This window comes from Hyperoodon ampullatus (assembly GCF_949752795.1).
Source record: "Hyperoodon ampullatus genome assembly, chromosome: 10".
NCBI lineage: Eukaryota > Metazoa > Chordata > Mammalia > Artiodactyla > Ziphiidae > Hyperoodon > Hyperoodon ampullatus.
This window is the reverse complement of record NC_136923.1, coordinates 37,903,872-37,922,378: the sequence shown is the minus strand read 5'-3', so window position 1 is coordinate 37,922,378 and position 18,507 is coordinate 37,903,872. Positions and strand designations below refer to the sequence as shown.

The window sequence follows — 18,507 nt, the reverse complement described above, 5'->3', positions numbered from 1 at the left end:
AAAAAAAACCGGAATACACATTCTTTTCAAGTGCACATAGAACACTCTCTCCAGGACTGACCACATACTAGGGCACAAAACTAACCTCAACAAATTTAAGAGTACAGAAATTATTTCAAGGATCTCCTCTGAACACAATGGCATGAAACTAGAAATCAACCATAGGAAAAGAAATGAGAAAAAAATGATTACATAGAGACTAAACAACATGCTACTAAAAAGCCAATGGGTCAACAAGGAAATCAAAAAGGAAATTTAAAAAATACCTTGAGAAAAGCGACAATGAAAACACAACCATACAAAATCCATGGGATGCAGCAAAAGCAGTTCTTAGAGGGACGTTCATAGTGACACGGACCTTCCTCAAAAAACAAGAAAAGTCTCAAATAAACAACCTAACCTACCACTTGAAAGAATCAGAAAAAGGACAAACGAAACCCATAGTCAGAAGAAGGAAGAAAACAATAAAGATCAGGGCGGAAATAAATAAAATAGAGGTTTAAAAAACAACAGAAAGGGAATTCCCTAGTGGTCCAGCGGTTAGCGCTCCACACTTTCACTGCCGAGGGCCCAGGTTCAATCGCTGGTCAGGGAAGTAGGATCCCACAAGCCATGCAGCATGACCCCCCCAAAAAAAGAAACTGAGAGCTGGTTCTTTGAAAGGGTAAACAAAATTGACAAACCTCTGGCCAGGCTCACCAAGAAGAAAAGACCGAGAACCCAAATAAAATAAGAAGTGAAAAAGGAAAAATCTCAGCTGGTACCATAGAAATACAAAAAAAACATAAAAGAATACTATGAACAATTATATGCCAACAAATTTGACAACCTACAATAGGCAACTTTCTACAAACATACAGCCCACCAAAATTGAATCAAGAAGAAACAGATGATCTGAACAGACTGATCACTAGAAGTGAAGTAGAATCTGTAATTTAAAAAACTCCCTACAAACAAAAGTCCAGGACCAGGTGCCTTCACAGGCAAATTCTACCAAACATACAAAGAAGAACTTACACTGATTCTTCTAAAACTGTTCCAAAAGACTGAAGAGGAGGAAACACTCCCAAAGACATTCTATGAAGTCACCATCACTCAGATTCCAAAATCAGACAAAGATACCACCAAAAAAGAAAATTACAGGCCAATATCTTTGATGAATATAGATTTTAAAATTTTCAACAAAATATTAGCGAACTGAATCCAACAACACATAAAAAAGATCATACACCACAACCAAGTGGGATTCATCCCAAGTTCACAAGAATGGTTCAACATCTGCAAAGCAATCAATGTAATACACCACATAAACAAAAGAAAAGTCAAAAACCACATGATTATCTCAATAGATGCAGAAAAAGCATTTGGCAAAATTCAACTTCATCCATGATAAAAACTTTTACCAAAGTGAGTATAGAGGGAACATATCTCAACATAATAAAAGCCATTTATGACAAACCCAAAGCCAATATAATACTCAGTGGTGAAAAGCTGAAAGCCTTCCCACTAAAACCTGGAACAAGACAAGGATGCCCACTTTTTGAATAAAAGGTATTCAAATTGGAAGGGAAGAGGTAAAATTGTCACTAAATGCAGATGACATGATACTATATATAGAAAACCCTAAGGATTCCACACTAAAACTACTAGATCTTATAAAGGAATTCAGAAAAGTAGCAGGATACAAGATTAACATTCAGAAATCGGTTGCATAAATTTCTTGACACTAATGATGAAATATCAGGGACTTCTCTGGTGGTCCAGTGCTTAAGAATCCGCTGTCCAATGCAGGGGATGCAGGTGCGATCCCTGGTCGGGGAACTAAGATCCCACATGCTGCAGGGCAACTAAGCCTGTGTGCTGTCAACTACTGAGCCTGCATGCCCTAGAGCCCGTGCACCATAACTAGACAGTCCGTGGGCCATGGAGCCCATGCGTCACAACTACTAAGCCCGCACGGTCTGGAGCCCACATGCCACAGCTAGAGAGCTTGCTCACCACAACTACTGAGCCCATGCTCTCTACAGTCTGTGCACCACAATGAAGAGCCCATGTGCCGCAATGAAAGATCCTGCATACCGCAATGAAGCTCTGGAGTGCCACAACTAACACCCCACACAGCTAAATAAATAAATAAAAATATTTTTTAAAAACCAATGAAGTATCAGAAAGAGAATGTATAAAAACAATACTTTTTAAAATCACACCAAAAAACATAAAATCCCTAGGAGTAAACCTGACCAAGGAAGTGAAAGACTTATATGCTGAGAATGATAAAACATTACTAAAGGAAATTAAAGAGAATGCAAAGAAATGGAAAGATATTCCATGCTCTTGGATTGGAAGAATTAATATTATTAAAATGGCAATACTACCCAAAGCAATCCACAGATTTAATGCAACCCCTATCAAATTACCCATGACATTTTCTGCAGAACTAGAACAAATAATGCAAAAATTCATATGGAGCCATAAAAGACCCAGAATTGCCAAAGCAACCTTGAGGAAAAAATTCAAAGCAGGAGGCATAACTCCCCCAGGCTTCAGACAATACTACAAAGGTACAGTAATCAAAACAGTGTGGTATCAGTACAAAAACAGACATATGGATCAATGGAACAGAATAGAGAGCCCAAAAATAAACCTACACACTTACATTCAATTAATCGTGGACAAAGGAAGCAAGACTATAAAATGGGAAAAAGACAGTCTCTTCAGCAAGTGGTACTGGGAAAGTTGGACAGCCACATGTAAATCAGTGAAGTTACGACACACACTCACACCATGCACAAAAATACTCAAAATGGCTTAAAGATTTGAACATAAGACATAATACCATAAACTCCTAGAAGAAAGCACAGGCTAAACATTATCTGACATAAATCGTACCAATGGTTTCTTAGGTCAGTCTCCCAAGGCAACAGAAATAAAAACAAAAATAAAATGGGACCTAATCAAACTTAAAAGCTTTTGCACAGCAAAGGATATCATTTAAAAGAAACGAGGGACTTCCCTGGTGGTCCAGTGGCTAAGACTCCACACTCCCAATGCAGGGGGCCCAGGTTCAATCCCTGGCCAGGAAACTAGATCCCACATGCTGCAACTAAGAGTTCGCATGCCACAACTAAAAGATCCCACATGTTGCAACGAAGATCCTGTACACAGCAACAAGGATCCCACATGTGGCAAGAAAGATCCCACACGTGGCAACGAAGATCCCGCACATGGCAACTAAGAACCGGCACAGCGAAATAAATAAATAAATGTTAAAAAAAAACACGAAAAAACCTACAGAATGGGAGAAAATATCTGAAATGATGAGACCAAAACTGCTTAATCTCCAAAATATACAAACAGCTCATACAACTCAACAACAAAAAAACAAACAACCCAACTGAAAAATTGACAGATCTTAATAGACATTTCTCCAAAGAAGACATGCAGATGGCCAGTAGGCACATGAAAAGATGCTCGACATCACTAATTATTAGATAAATGTAAAACAAAACTAAAATGAGGTACCACCTCACACCAGTTAGAATTGCCATCGTTAAAAAGTCTACAAATAACAGGGACTTCCCTGGTGGCACAGTGGTTAAGAATCCGCCTGTCAATGGAGGGGACACGGGTTCAAGCCCTGGTCCGGGAAGATCCCACATGCCGTGAAGCAACTAAGCCCGTGCACCACAACTACTGAACCTGCGCCCTAGAGCCTGCATGCCACAACTACTGAAGCCTGTGTGCCTAGAGCTCCACAACAAGAGAAGCCACTGCAATGAGAAGCCTGCGCACTGCAATGAAGAGTAGCCCCTGCTCGTCACAACTAGAGAAAGCCAGCGTGCAGTAATGAAGACCCAACACAGCCATTTATTTTTTTTTATCTTTTTTTTTTTTGCGGTACGTGGGCCTCTCACTGTTGTGGCCTCTCCTGTTGTGGAGCACAGGCTCCGGACGCACAGGCTCAGCGGCCATGGCTCACGGGCCCAGGCGCTCCGTGGCATGTGGGATCTTCCTGGACCGGGGCATGAACCTGTGTCCCCTGCATCAGCAGGCGGACTCTCAACCACTGCGTCACCAGGGAAGCCCTTTTTTTTTTTTTTTTAAAGTCTACAAATAACAAATGCTGGAGAGGGTGTGGAGAAAAGGACACCCTCCTACAATGTTGGTGGGAATGTAAGTTGGTGCAGCCACTATACTAGAAAATAGTATGGAGGTTCCTCAGAAAAGTAAAAATACAGTTACCATATGATCCAGCAATCCCACTCCTGGGCATATACCCAGACAAAACTATAATTCAAAAAGACAGGGGCTTCCCTGGTGGCACAGTGGTTAAGAATCCGCCTGCCAATACAAGGGACACAGGTTTGAGCCCTGCTCCGGGACGATCCTACATGCCGCAGAGCAACTAAGCCCATGAGCTACAACTACTGCGCCTGCACTCTAGAGCCTGCGAGCCACAATCACTGAGCCCACGTGCCACAACTACTGAAGCCCATGCGCCTAGAGCCCGTGCTCCGCAGCAAGAGAAGCCACTGCAATGAGAAGCCCGCACACCGAAACAAAGAGTAGCCCCCACTCGTCGCAACTAGAGAAAGCCCACATGCAGCAACAAAGACCCAACACAGCCAAAAGTAAATAAATAAAAAGATATAGGTACCCCTATGTTCATAGCAGCACTATTCACAATAGCCAAAACACGGAAACAACCTAAAGGTCCGTCGACAGATGAATGGATAAAGAAGATGTGGTACATATATATAATGAAATACGACCCAGCCATAAAACAGAACGAAATAATGACATTTGCAGCAACATGGATACAACCTGAGATTATCATACTAAGTAAAGTCAGACAGAGAAAGACAAATACCACGTGATATCACTTATATGTGGAATCTAAAATATGGCACAAATGAGCCTATCTACAAAACAGAAACAGACTCACAGACATAGAGAACAGACTTGTGGTTATCAAGGGGGATGGAGGCAGGGAGAGGGATGGACTGGGAGTTTGGGGTTAGTAGATGCAAACTATTACATTTAGAACAGACAAACAACAAGGTCCTTCTGTATAGCACAGGGAACTATATCCAGTCTCCTGGGATAAACCATAATGGAAAAGAATATTAAAAAAAAAAGAATGTATATGTATACAAATGAGTCACCTTGCTGTACAGCAGAAATTAACACAGCATTGTAAATCAACTATACTTGAAAAAAAGAGCAGCAAGCATAAGCAGAAAACAATAAAACAAAATAAAATTTAAAGCTATTTCAACACCTGTGAAAGTACAATCAGCAACTTTTTTAAACAGCAGCTAGAATACAATCAATTTAGTAACTTACAACCAGCTCTTAAAAAGAAATGAAATAGAAACTATAAGGATGCACTGCACAAAGGGGTAAACAATGTTCAAGAAAACTCTCTGATACATATAATGTATGGGTTGCAATGTAAAACAAAATGTACCCAGATTTTGAAAAAAAAAAAAAAAAGTAAAATGTGTTAACTATTGGTTCAGAAAGTTTGAGAAACACTGCTCTAAAGCAGTGAATCTTTTTTTTAAATAAATTTATTTTATTTTATTTATCTTTGGCTACACTGGGTCTGCATTGTTGCACGCGGGTTTTCTCTAGTTGCAGCGAGTGGGGGCTACTCTTCGTTGCGGTGTGCAGGCCTCTCATTGCGGTGGCATCTCTTGTTGCAGAGCACAGGCTCAGTAGTTGTGGCGCACGGGCTTAGCTGCTCCGTGGCATGTGGGATCTTCCCAGACCAGGGCTCTAATCTGTGTCCCCTGCACTGGCAGGCGGATTCTTAACCACTGTGCCACCAGGGAAGCCCTAAAGCAATGAGTCTTAACTGTAGCTTTTTGAAACACCAGTTGCCAATCTGTCTAAAAATAATGATTTTGTTTTCTTTTTCTTCTTTTTTTGGGGGGGCAGGGAGGGCTGCACTGTGCAGAATGCAGAATCTAAGTTCCCTGACCAGGGATCGAACCTGTGCCCCCTGCAGTGGAAGTGTGGAGTCTTAACCACTGGACTGCCAGGGAAGTCCCCAAAAATAATGATTTCTGACTCATTAATTTACACACTATAATTAAATGTTTTTAAAGAAGTAAAACATTGATTCACACCAAAAAATATGCATAGGATATTTCTGAAAGGTAAAGAACATCATATAATCCAGTGGTAAGGTCTCACAAGGTTAAAGAGGTTTATAATCTACACTCTAGGACACTGGATTCAAGGCAATGTTATTTCCAACCTAATTATGATTATCTTTGAATAATTTACTTCTCTCAACTTAATAAAAATCAGTTATTAAGAAACAAAACTTCTAGGACTTCCCTGGTGGTGCGGTGGTTAAGAATCTGCCTGTCAATGCAGGGGACATGGGTTCAAGCCCTGGTCAAGGAAGATCCCACATGTCGAGGAGCAACTAAGCCCATGCACCACAACTACTGAGCCTGCGCTCTAGAGCCCATGAGCCACAACTACTGAAGCCCGCTCGCCTAGAGGCCATGTTCCACAAGAGAAGCCACCACAATGAGAAGCCCGTTCACCGCAACAAAGAGTAGCCCCCGCTCGCCTCAACTAGAGAAAGCCCGCACGCAGCAACAAAGACCCAATGCAGCCAAAGATAAATAAATAAATAAATGTATTGAAAATAAATAAAATAAAAATACAAAACTGTTCTTGCAGAAAGCTTTATTATTCAAAATACCCCTTCATGTTTCCAACATCCAGAGGGTATTCACTTCATTCTAAACATACAACAATAAAACTATAAAGAATCAGAGATGATTTTCCTACAATGACAACCAGGAAACTTTTACAAAGCACAGTAAAATCATCTGTAATCTTCTATAAATCTTGCATATAACAAATACACTGCTGTAAGTGCTTCATTTTCACCCTGCTTTTCAAAAGAATTCACATTAAAAAAAAAAAAAGAATTCACATTAAAACATTTTTGACAGGGGCTTCCCTGGTGGCACAGTGGTTGAGAGTCCGCCTGCCGATGCAGTGGGTTCATGCTCCGGTCCGGGAAGATCCCACATGCCGCGGAGCAGCTGGGCCTGTGAGCCATGGCCGCTGAGCCTACGTGTCCGGAGCCTGTGCTCCGCAACAGGAGAGGCCACAACAGTAAGAGGCCCGCGTACAGCAAAAAAAAAAAAAATTTTTTGACAGGAGATAAATTTTTTTGGTCTCCCACAGTGGGAGCTAATTAGAGATTTTTAAATCTAGTCTACACAATACTGCAAACTATAGCATTAATAACAATGTCATTCTCCAAAATACATTATGTGGTACAATTCTGTAATAAAATTTTCTTGAAAGTTAAGAAAATCTGTTTCCAGATGTTTCGCTTGGCTTATGCATTTAACTATACTGAGACTTCCAGATTTTTTCAGAAGATTAAATTTTTAGTGTCTTTAAAAGCAGAGAAAGCTATATGGCATACGCAATTCACACTGCAAATTCTTAACGCTAAGAGACAAAATATCGACATTACTTCTAAAAACACAGCAACTAATTTTTGACAATTGAAATATACACACAGTCACTAACAAATTACCATTTTCTGGTCTTCACAGCACTTATCCTTACTTGAAATTATCAGTTTGCCTCTGTTCTTCCAAACATATACATAAATGTAAGCTCCTATCTTGCTGACAAAATATTCCCAGCACATAGCATAAAACACAGCACAGCACAGCACAGCCTTCAAACGTTAACTAAGTGAATATTAAATACTGTCAAGAATAGGACAGCCTTCCTCAGAACAGAACGTCCTCATCACCGGGGAAGACTACTCATCATTAAGAATAAGAGGCTGAATTATTAGAGAAATGCAAATCAAAATTACAATGAGGTAACCTCACATCAGTCAGAATCACCAACATTAAAAAATCTACAAACAATAAATGCTGAAGAGGGTGTGGAGAAAAGGGAATCCTCCTACACTGTTGGTGGGAATGTAAACTGGTACAGCCACTATGGAGAACAGTATGGAGGTTCCTTAAAAAAAAAAAACTAAAAATAGAACTACCATGTGACCCAGCAATCCCACTATGGGCATATACGCAGAAAAAACCATAATTCAAAAAGATACATGCACCCCGACGTTCCCTGCAGCACTGTTTACAATTGCCAGGACATGGAAGCAAGCTAAATGTCCACTGACAGAGGAATGGATAAAGAAGATGTGACACATATATGCAATGGAATATTACTCAGCCATAAAAAGGAACAAAATAATGTCATTTGCAGTGACATGGATGGACCTAGAGATTGTCATACAGAGTGAAGTCATAAAGAGAAAGACAAATATCATATAATATCGCTTATATGTGGAATGTACAAAAATGGTACAGATGAACTTATTAGAAAAGCAGAAATAGAGTCACAGATGTAGAAAACAAACTTATCGTTACCAAGGGGGAAGGGAGGGTGGGATGAATGGGAAGATTGGAAATGACATATATATGCTACTATATACAAAACAGATAACTAATGAGAACCTACTGTATAGCACAGGGAACTATACTCAGTGCTCTATGGTGACCTAAATGGGAAGGAAATCTAAAAAAGAGTGGATATACATATATGTATAACTGATTCACTCTGCTGTACAGCAGAAACTAACACAACATTGTAAAGCACCTACATTCCAATAAAAAAAAAGGAATAAGAGTTTGAAGATCATAAATCATTAAATCCACAAATCCATATCTAAAAACATATGATCTTAAGATTTTAAAAAAGACTACAGCACCCAAGCAGCAAGTACTCATTAAAAGTTATTTAAAAATTTTTCTTATTGTCTTAATTTCTTAAGATTCTATAATATAGATTACTACTATAATAAGAAAAAACCATAACAATTATTTTAACAAAGAAAAACAGATCAGCATTCAACTAAAAAATAAAATGTTGACTTTTCTTTTTAGTAAGTACCTTTTCTTGAAAGACGACAGCAGTTTCTAGCCCTGGCATGATGTCCAGTAGGAGTCTGCAAGCGGCAGTGTTTAAAGGGGGCTCTCGGCTTGTCATCACATATGCATTCACCAGCTGTAAAGCAAAGGAGTACTTCTCATCTGAAATTCAACCCAATCAAATTAATAACGTCTAATAAATTCTTAATACATTCCCATAGCTTGCCTAAAGGGTATTAAAGAAGACTATACCTAACATTACTAATTAAACCTGTAATTATTAGAAATAGTTATGATCCTGCTGAGCCATGATAATACCATATAATTTCTTCTGCCACTTTAAAGTCAAATCCCCCTAAAACAACTCAGCAACCATAGAAATTAAAGCTCAAGGGGGGGCTTCCCTGGTGGCGCAGTGGTTGAGAGTCTGCCTGCCGATGCAGGGGACACGGGTTCATGCCCCGGTCTGGGAAGATCCCACATGCCGCGGAGCGGCTGGGCCCGTGAGCCATGGCCATTGAGCCTGCGCGTCCGGAGCCTGTGCTCCGCAACGGGAGAGGCCACAACAGTGAGAGGCCCGTGTACAGCAAAAAAAAAAAAAAAAAAAGCTCAAGGGGTATCACAAAGAAAACACCCCCCATCCTCATATACACTTTTTCAGAAGGATAAAACAGGGCAAGATAAGCCTCCCCTCACCCCTCCCTGATTCTTGACAATAGTTAATGAAAAAATTTGAGTTTTATATTTTATATATATAAATGTATCAATAAAACTTTCCTTTTGGCACTCATCAAATAAATACTGGATCTCTAAGTGGCACTGTGTTCTATTGCTGGGTATACAACAGTGAATAAGACACAGTCCCACCATGAAAGGGTTCATAATCCAAAAGAGGTGACAGTTGGAAAAACAAATATCGTAAGTACAGGATGCTACAGAAGCCTGTAGGAAGCCATACAACTCTGCAAAGGAATCAGAGAAGGCTTTAGAGAGGAAGGGATTCCAAGCGAGAACATGAAGGACAAGTAGGAATAGCTAAGGAGGAGTGGGAAAGAGAGGAGGGCCAAAGGTCAGGAACAGAAAATGAGAGAACAGAGGCCATGAGATTGGGTTTATAAACCAAAATAAAAAATTTTAAATTTATCTTGAGAGCAATGGGAAAGCACTAATGGATTTTAAGCAAGAGAATGCCATGATCATTTTTTGCATTTGATAAAGATTTTCAGGATATAAGTAAAGAATGGGTTGGGACAAGATAAGAAGAGAAACCAATTAAGAGGCTATTGCAGTATCGAGAGATGGTGGTAGCTAACCTAAGGTCTGGCAACAAGGGCAGAAAGAAGTGGAGGGATTTGTGAAGGTTAAGGGGGAGGGCACAATAAGACCTGTAAGTTCACTGAACAAGAAAGCTTAGAGGAATAAAGGATAACTTCCAGCTGGCTAGGAAAGGACACCATTACTGAGCTAGAGCATAAGAGAAACAGATTGTGGGGCAAACAATTAGACATGCAGAATTCAAGGTGCCTGTGGGAAATATCCATGTGGGAACGTCTAGAAGGCAGCTGGAAGTGATCTGAAGCAGAGAAGAGACACCAGTGATAAAGAAATAAAATTGGGAATATAACACAGATAAAAATAATAGCTAATAATTACTGAGCCCTCATGTGCCAGGTTCTGCACTAAGCACTTTCCATGCTTAATTTCATTCAAGGATTACAAAAACATTTTAAGGTAAGAACTATCATCCCTATTTTATAGATTAGGCAAATAAAGCTTTGAGAAAATAAAGCTTGGAGAGGCTTAAGTTGCCTAAAGATCAAAATGTCAATGAAGAGTGGAGCTGCACTTAAACCCAAAACATGGACCCCAAAGCCCATGCTCTCAAGCATCATGCTATTCCACCTCCAAAATCAAACCTAATAGCCACAATTTATTGAATAATTACTATGTTCAGGAGCTGTAATACATACTTTTTTTTTTTTTTTTACCCTCATTTACTCCTCAGCAGGCCGGAGTTAAATAAGGCACCTTCCTCTCCCTCCACATGCCCGATGCACACACCCATAGTGTCAGTGCAGAATCATACGGTATGTATCACTCTTACTTTTCTATTCAGGAACCCAAGAGAACTCCTATATTCCCAAACTCAAAATCATCTCACCCCAGAATGAGCACAGATGCCTTGGGAACCCTCACCAATATTCAACTGAACAAAGTACACACCAAAGAGAAAACACCTTGGTCACAACCAGGACTTTGGTAATAAAGGAGTCCATGATTAGTCTATTTCATTGAACCAATGCCAAATTTAAAAAGCTACCCACTCTATTCCCAACTTTGTCAAGGCCTCAGGAGAAAACAGACTATTTACAAAAAAACAATAAAGGTACAGCATCTGCTGATGATAATCTCTGGAGAAAAGTAAGAAGCAAACCTACTGCATTCATGAAATCATCATTCTTGAAGAGTATTCTCAGCAAGTGGCCCAGCATACACTCTGGATCAGCTCGACCTACCAAAAGAAGAGGGGAGGAACAAACAAAGGAATGAGTAAGTCATCCCAGTCAAGCAACTCAAACCTCTGGAAAGGCACCTGGGTTGTTGTAAGTACTATTAAAAGGCCAGCAAAAATTAACAGAAACAAAGAAAAGATTCTTTTGATGAATCAGATTTCTTAAGGAACATTCTTTAAAATTAAAAATAACAATAAAAAATTTGAGACACTGCTCTCTAACATTCCCATCTCCCAGTGTATTGCCTACACATCAATGCTGAATTAAATAAATGAGCACTAGACCCAGACCAGCATCACTAAGAGTATATAAGGTCTACAAAAGAATCATAAAGGAGCCTAAGAGAATGAAAACCCATGACTTCCCAGACAAAGAAAGGAAGGAAGCACAGCTTCTTTTGATGAGTGGCCTGGAGAAGATAGGCTCCAATCCAATCTCTCAACTATAATGCCAACAGCAGCAGAGATGTGTCCTCAAACCTGTAATGACACTCCAGGTTTGGGGGACAGGGGGAATCCCACCAAGCAATCACCAACTCTAAAGATAAAATAAACTTGGTCATCTTAACTTCTGAGCTCCTGGGGAAAGAAAGGAGGCCAGGAACCTAGGACTTACTCAACACACAGCCTAAATGTAAAAGAATTAGTTAATGGTTGGGAAAATTACTGGTTCGCTTTTAAAAGAGCTATCATCAATTTAATTTTCCTTTCAGAGTGGCAAATTTAGTCAAAGGATACAATTTAGGATGAAGAAAAGATATAAGCTGCTAATATAAAGTTTTTACCAAGCTGTAATTAATATCCCAAAGTAATTCACAAAAACAGAAGCTAGAGAATGGTACCATAAAAACAAACGGGGACTTCAGATTACTTAACTTTCTCTCTTTATAAAAGATGAAACTGTGACCCCTATTTTTATTAATAGAAATTATGCCTAATGACAAATATGACTTAACATAAGAGTTAGGAAGGAAAAAAACTGTCTTTAAATTTCTACTGAAAAAAAAGGCATTCTTCTCTCCCTTCTTCCTCGTTATCATTTTATCCTTTCCAAGGCAATGTCACTAAGCATGATCATCTCTTTAATTCTTTTCACAATCCCATAAATTAACTTAATTTCTTTTCACTTTCCGACTATTTCATGCTCTGATTGCCTTACTGAAGATGTGAGTTCAATAGCCGTTCTCAAAGTCACAAGTGGGGATGTCTAGGACAAGAGCAGCAGGTAACATCACATAAACAACTGGACACTCAATCTGAAATGCTTAGCTTACTTACATTTGGGAATAAAAGTCTAAGAAACAGAAATAAACCCTGGAACATTTGGGTGGATATACAATGTTCTTATTTTTATAAGTCCCACTCAATCTCACTATCTCTCCACATACAAAATCTCAGACTCTTCTCTCCAAAAAGGACTCCTGGTTTTATAAAGAGAAATTTTATATGCAGTGTGGGCCCACACGACATAAGCTTTGCCCACTGGTACTCTACCTTAGTGAGAACATAAAATAGCAGTCTCAAGTCCCATACAGTTCTGTATTATAGCAAATTCCATGCCAAAGCAGGCTGGTTTGTCATGGCTCTAATTAAATTAGCCCAAAAGAAAACCACATTAACATGAGATGGCATATCTTAGCTGTTGGAACACTTAAGTAGACATCAAGAAATCCATTCATTCATTATTCAAGGTTCCAAGCATCAATTACATAACTAAAAGCAAGGCACTGAATGCATTCTCAACCACATCTCCCCGTTAGTAAAAGGATAATTATTGTTGTTAGAAGAATGAAGGCACAGAGGATAACATCTTTTGGTTTAAAAGTCAGAAAGAGAGAACATTTTTCTCTTTTTAAATCTTTGTAATCATATCAACTGAGTCAATAAGGTATATCTATATAATTTAGTTCCTTTAAGTTAGTTTCTAGTAATAGTAATCTTCCATTTAATAGGTAAATATTAAAAGTATTTCCATTTTTCCAGGAATTTATTTTTCCTCTCTGCCCCCACCCTGAGCAATATTTTAACAAATAAATTCTATTTCAATTGAAAAATATTCCTTATATTAAGCAGTTTTTTTTGGTTTGGTTTTTTTTTTTGTTTTTGTTGTTGTTGTTTTTTTTTTTGCGGTACGTGGGCCTCTGTTGTGGCCTCTCCCGTTGCGGAGCATAGGCTCCGGATGCGCAGGCTCAGCGGCCACGGCTCACGGGCCTAGCCGCTCCGCGGCATGTGGGATCTTCCCAGACCCGCGCACGAACCCGCATCCCCTGCATTAGCAGGCGGACTCTCAACCACTGCGCCACCAGGGAAGCCCTTAGCAGTTTTCTTTTGTAAGAAAATTAGAGCCAGGCTTAAGAGAACACAGTCTCACCGGGATGTCGATCATCAAATGGGTCTGGATCCCCCTTACGATATTCCTCAGTTTCTTTTTCAATCAATTCAGACATCCTAGTACAAAGAGAAGACAGGGTCAGTTCTAGACAAGCATACAAAAAAAAATGTATCACTACCTACAATAGTCAATTAAACAATCAAGGTACAAAATAAAAGCAAAAAATTAGAAAAAGGGTATTTTCTTAACAAACATAAAGATCTAAACAACTATCTCATAAAACAATTTCCACTCCCAAATTCATTCTTCTCTCCAACTCTTCTGTCTCAAAAAATAGCACTATCCCCTCAGAAGCCAAAAACAAGGAGTCATCATTAAAACCTTCCTTTTCTCCCCATCCCCCACAGCAATAATTCCTATAAGCTCTACCTACAAAATATCTCCTGACTTCAATCATTTCCTTAAATCTTGACCACTCCTACCCTTGTCCAGACCACCTTTATCAACTTCTGGACTACCTGCAATAGGCTTTTCCCTGGTCTCCTTGTTTCTTGCTTCCATTCTTGACCTGACACAATACACCTCCAACTTTCAATGACTTAACCTCAACTTAAATTAAACCCAAGCACTACAAGGTTTACAGTAACCTGGCTTTTGTCTGCATCTATGACCACTTCTTGTACTCTTCCACCCCTCCTTTATTAAGCTACAGTCACATGGCCTTCCCTGCTCTTCAGAGTCCAAACTCGTAACTGCTTCAGGGCCTTTCCAGGTGCTGTTACCTCAGTCTATAACATTCTTCCACCCACCCAGGTTCCCACCCCTGCCCTAAGCAACCACTCACCTACTTTTTCTCACTAAAGATTAGTTTTGCCTGTTCTACAATTTCATATAAATGAATCACATATACTCTTTTTTTTAAATTTATTTTATTTATTTATTTACTTTTGGCTGCGTTGGGTCTTCACTGCTGTGTGCGGGCTTTCTCTAGTTGCAGCGAGCGGGGGCTACTCTTCGTTGTGGTGCGTGGGCTTCTCTTGCTGCGGAGCACAGGCTCTAGGCATGCAGGCTTCAGTAGTTGTGGCTCGTGGGCTCTAGAGCGCAGGCTCAGTAGTTGTGGCGCACGGGCTTAGTTGCTCCACGGCATGTGGGATCTTCCCGGAACAGGGATGGAACCCGTGTCCCCTGCATTGGCAAGCGGATTCTTAACCACTGCACGACCAGGGAAGCTCCACATATACTCTTTTTATGTTTGACTTCTTTCACTCAGCACGTTGAGTCATCCATGTTGTTGCATGTTATCAACTGTTCTTTTTTATTCACACATTTTTTTTGAAATAAGAAAAATCACTTTCTGAGTACCCTAAGGACTGAAATTTTAACCTATTATAATGACAATCAAATAAAAGGCTTTCATGCTCTCCAGTATCTAGGATGCTCTATCCTAACTCAAATTTTCCTGCATGCTTTATTTCCACAAAACCATACTTTCTAGTCTTAAGGGTTAAGCTCCCTGCAAAAATTCTCGCCCACTCTGGTATACTTTTCCCCATCAAGCCTCAAAAGTATTTCTACCTTTTCTACCTTTCCCCCTAAACAATGAAAACTCTCTTTGCCACAAAGGATGATCACATAAAATGTATTTTAAATTACATATTATAAGATCTACTAGTATCTTCAGTGGAAACTAAGCAATATAGCACAGCAGAAGTTAAAAACATTGACTCTGGAGCCAGATGGCCAGTGTTCAAATCGTATCTCTTCCCCTGTTTGTGGCTTCGGTCAAGTTATTTAACCTCTCTGCGCCTAATCTGTAAAATGAGGATAACAGTCCCTATCTTACAGAGTTTCCCTGAAGCTAAAGTTAATATATATAGTCTGCTTAAAACAGAACTTAAGTCAGAGCTATTTAGGTGGTGTTCCTATGGAAACTGGGAATCAATAACAAATAGAAAACGAATTAATCTAAGGTAGATATTGATGCAATGGGGCAGGAGGGAGCCTTCTGGAGGTAGTACTCAAGTTCTATAATTTGATCTAGGTGATGATTTTATAAGTAAACAATCCATCCCTCAGTATCCACAGGGAATTGGTTCCAGGACCTCCCAGGGATACTAAAATCCTCTAATGCTCAAGTCCTTTGTATAAAATGGCATAGTACAGTTGGCCCTCCACATCCACAGTCAAGCAACCGTGGGTGGACTATAAATTATATCTCAATAATATTAAAAAAAACCCCCACAAAACCTGGGTTAAGCTCATATAGCTTGGCACAATGCCAGTCCTTTTTCACAGAGTTAAGTCAAAGTCTTAATTATAATAAATAAAACAACATCAAAAATAAAGTCAATCAAGTTATAGAGTTGCACATTTTTCTTAGGAAAATAGTCAAAAGATCATTTTAAAAAATAGTCAGTAAAGGAGTAGGTAGGCCTGAAATTCATTTGCTTTTCATGCAATACACCAAAACACCCAAACTGAAGCCAGTTTGCAGGGTGAGAGGGATGACAGACGTGAAGGTACTTTAGGAAATAGCCAGTGAACTAAGAGACCCACAATTTGAAGGATGGTAAGAGTTTTGCCCCATTTAAAAAAAACTATACTTTGAATTCATCCTACTGTCTCTTGAAGTCCCAGTCTAACCTTAAAGATCTTTTTAAGATCTTGCTCCATATAACTTTATCTTCCATTCCTACCTTATATTCACCCTCCACTCTGGTGGGGCCCATTTCCTCACTGCCACAAAAACATGCCCCAGTTCATTCTCCCCTAGATACATTTTTCAGTCACATTTGAACTTTTCCTAGAAAACCTTGTCTCTGCTTTCAATCAAGGTATATTCTACCAACTTTCAAGTCCCTGTTCCAAGGAACATTTACCACATCCTACACCGGAAAGCCCACTGGAATTGGTGTTAAAACCCAGTATTTTTACCTTAGCTTTCTACTGCCTGGCTATAGTCTTTTGGGTTTTTTTGTTTGTTTTGGCCACGTTGGGTCTTTGTTGCTGCGCGCAGGCTTTCTCTAGCTGCGGCAAGCAGGGGGGTACTCTTTGTTGTGGTGCGCGGGCTTCTCGTTGCGGTGGCTTCTCTCTTGTTCTGGAGCATGGGCTCTAGGTGCGCGGGCTTCAGTAGTTGCAGCACACAGGCCCTAGAGCGCAGGCTCAGTAGTTGTGGTACATGGGTTTAGTTGCTCCGAAGCACGTGGGATCTTCCCAGACCTGGGATCGAACCCGTGTCCCCTGCATTGCAGGCGGATTCTTAACCACTGCACCACCAGGGAAGTCCTATAGTCTTTTGCAAGCAGCTCAGAGGATGGCTATCTTTTAACAATGTAGCTCCCATACTTTTAGTGACAAATGAAGAAAATGAGGTTCAGAGAAGTGTCTCCTACAGTTCTGACACACAAAAGGTCCCCAAACATTTGTTGAATGAATAGAAGAAATGGACTCATTCAAATTCTTTCCATTCTCCTAACCCCTAGAATATTTACAAACCACACTGCCAATCTAGCACTTCATTATATACTATTTTGTACTACTATGTATTTTTTGGAGCCATTAGTTGCCTCCCAGATGGTTATCTCCTTGAAGATAGGGTCCCTCCATTTAGGCTTTGCACTGCTGAATACCATAGCATAATGACAAAGTTCAGGGTCAAATATGATAATTAATATGAAATAATCCTGAAAATAAATTTTTTTGGTTTTTGGGTTTTTTTGGCCTCACCACGCAGCTTGCAGGATCTTAGTTCCCTGCCCAGGGATTGAACACGGGCCCCAGCAGTGGAAGCACTGAGTCCTAACCACTGGACCGCCAGGGAATTCCCGAAAATAAAGTATTAAAAAATACTTTATATTTTATATCTTTTGAGCAATTAAATGAATCTACCACTAACATTATCATCCCCATTTATGACTCTCTCCTCCTTTCAAAGGTACATCAATCAATAATCCACACACATTAAATGCACAATACTTAAGATTCTTTAATTCACTGTGGCTGCACTTCAAGTAGCTTGGAGATAGTTCTTAATCTCCAATGCCTCTACAAATGAAAATCCACTTTCCACCAGTCAGCAATAATCCTTTCTCTAAAAAAAAACTGTACTTTCACATGTTCCCCATCTATCAAGAGCAATTATGAACAAAGCATTTATCCCTGTTTAATAAACTTTCGTAAGATCATAGTTCTCTTTATCCCTAGAGAATAGATCATTGCATAAAAAAAGTTTTTTTTCTCTGCTATGATATCACAGATTACATGTTAAAGAGTCCCATGTTCCAGAGGCTTCCTGCTCAGAAAAACCATGGGCATCCCAACCCAGCCTTTTTTTTTCACTTTCTCTTCTTCCTTAACACATTCATTCAATAAAATTATGTCCCACACGGTTTATTATGTACCAAGCATTGGGCAAGTCAGTGTCTGAGGAAACAGAAGGAGACACCAATAAAAATGAGTAGTACCTGACTTAAATAAAAACTTACAATTTAGTGAGGAGACACATTTAAAAAGATAATTATAATACAAGTGGTAATTAAAATGGGGGGAAGATTTTTTTTAATTGAAGTATAGCTAATTTACAATGTTGTGTTAATTACTGCTGTACAGCAAAGTGATTCAATTATACATATATATACATATACATACGTTCTTTTTTCAAATATTCTTTTCTATGATGGTTTATCACAGGATATTAAATATAATTCTCTGTGCTATACAGTAGG

The 18,507-nt window shown here is 39.5% G+C and overlaps 1 protein-coding gene across 1 annotated transcript in view; it reads right to left on the bottom strand.

Annotated features, from left to right (window-relative positions):
- Positions 1-18,507, bottom strand: part of DCAF1 (DDB1 and CUL4 associated factor 1) — a 74,967-nt gene that overhangs the window by 45,277 nt on the left and 11,183 nt on the right. The window contains exons 3-5 of the mRNA XM_079712812.1: positions 13,823-13,899; positions 11,378-11,451; positions 8,962-9,075 (exon numbers count right to left, since the gene is read on the bottom strand). Coding sequence (XP_079568938.1) covers positions 8,962-9,075; positions 11,378-11,451; positions 13,823-13,899 — 265 coding nt within the window. The remainder of the gene's footprint in view (positions 1-8,961; positions 9,076-11,377; positions 11,452-13,822; positions 13,900-18,507) is intronic.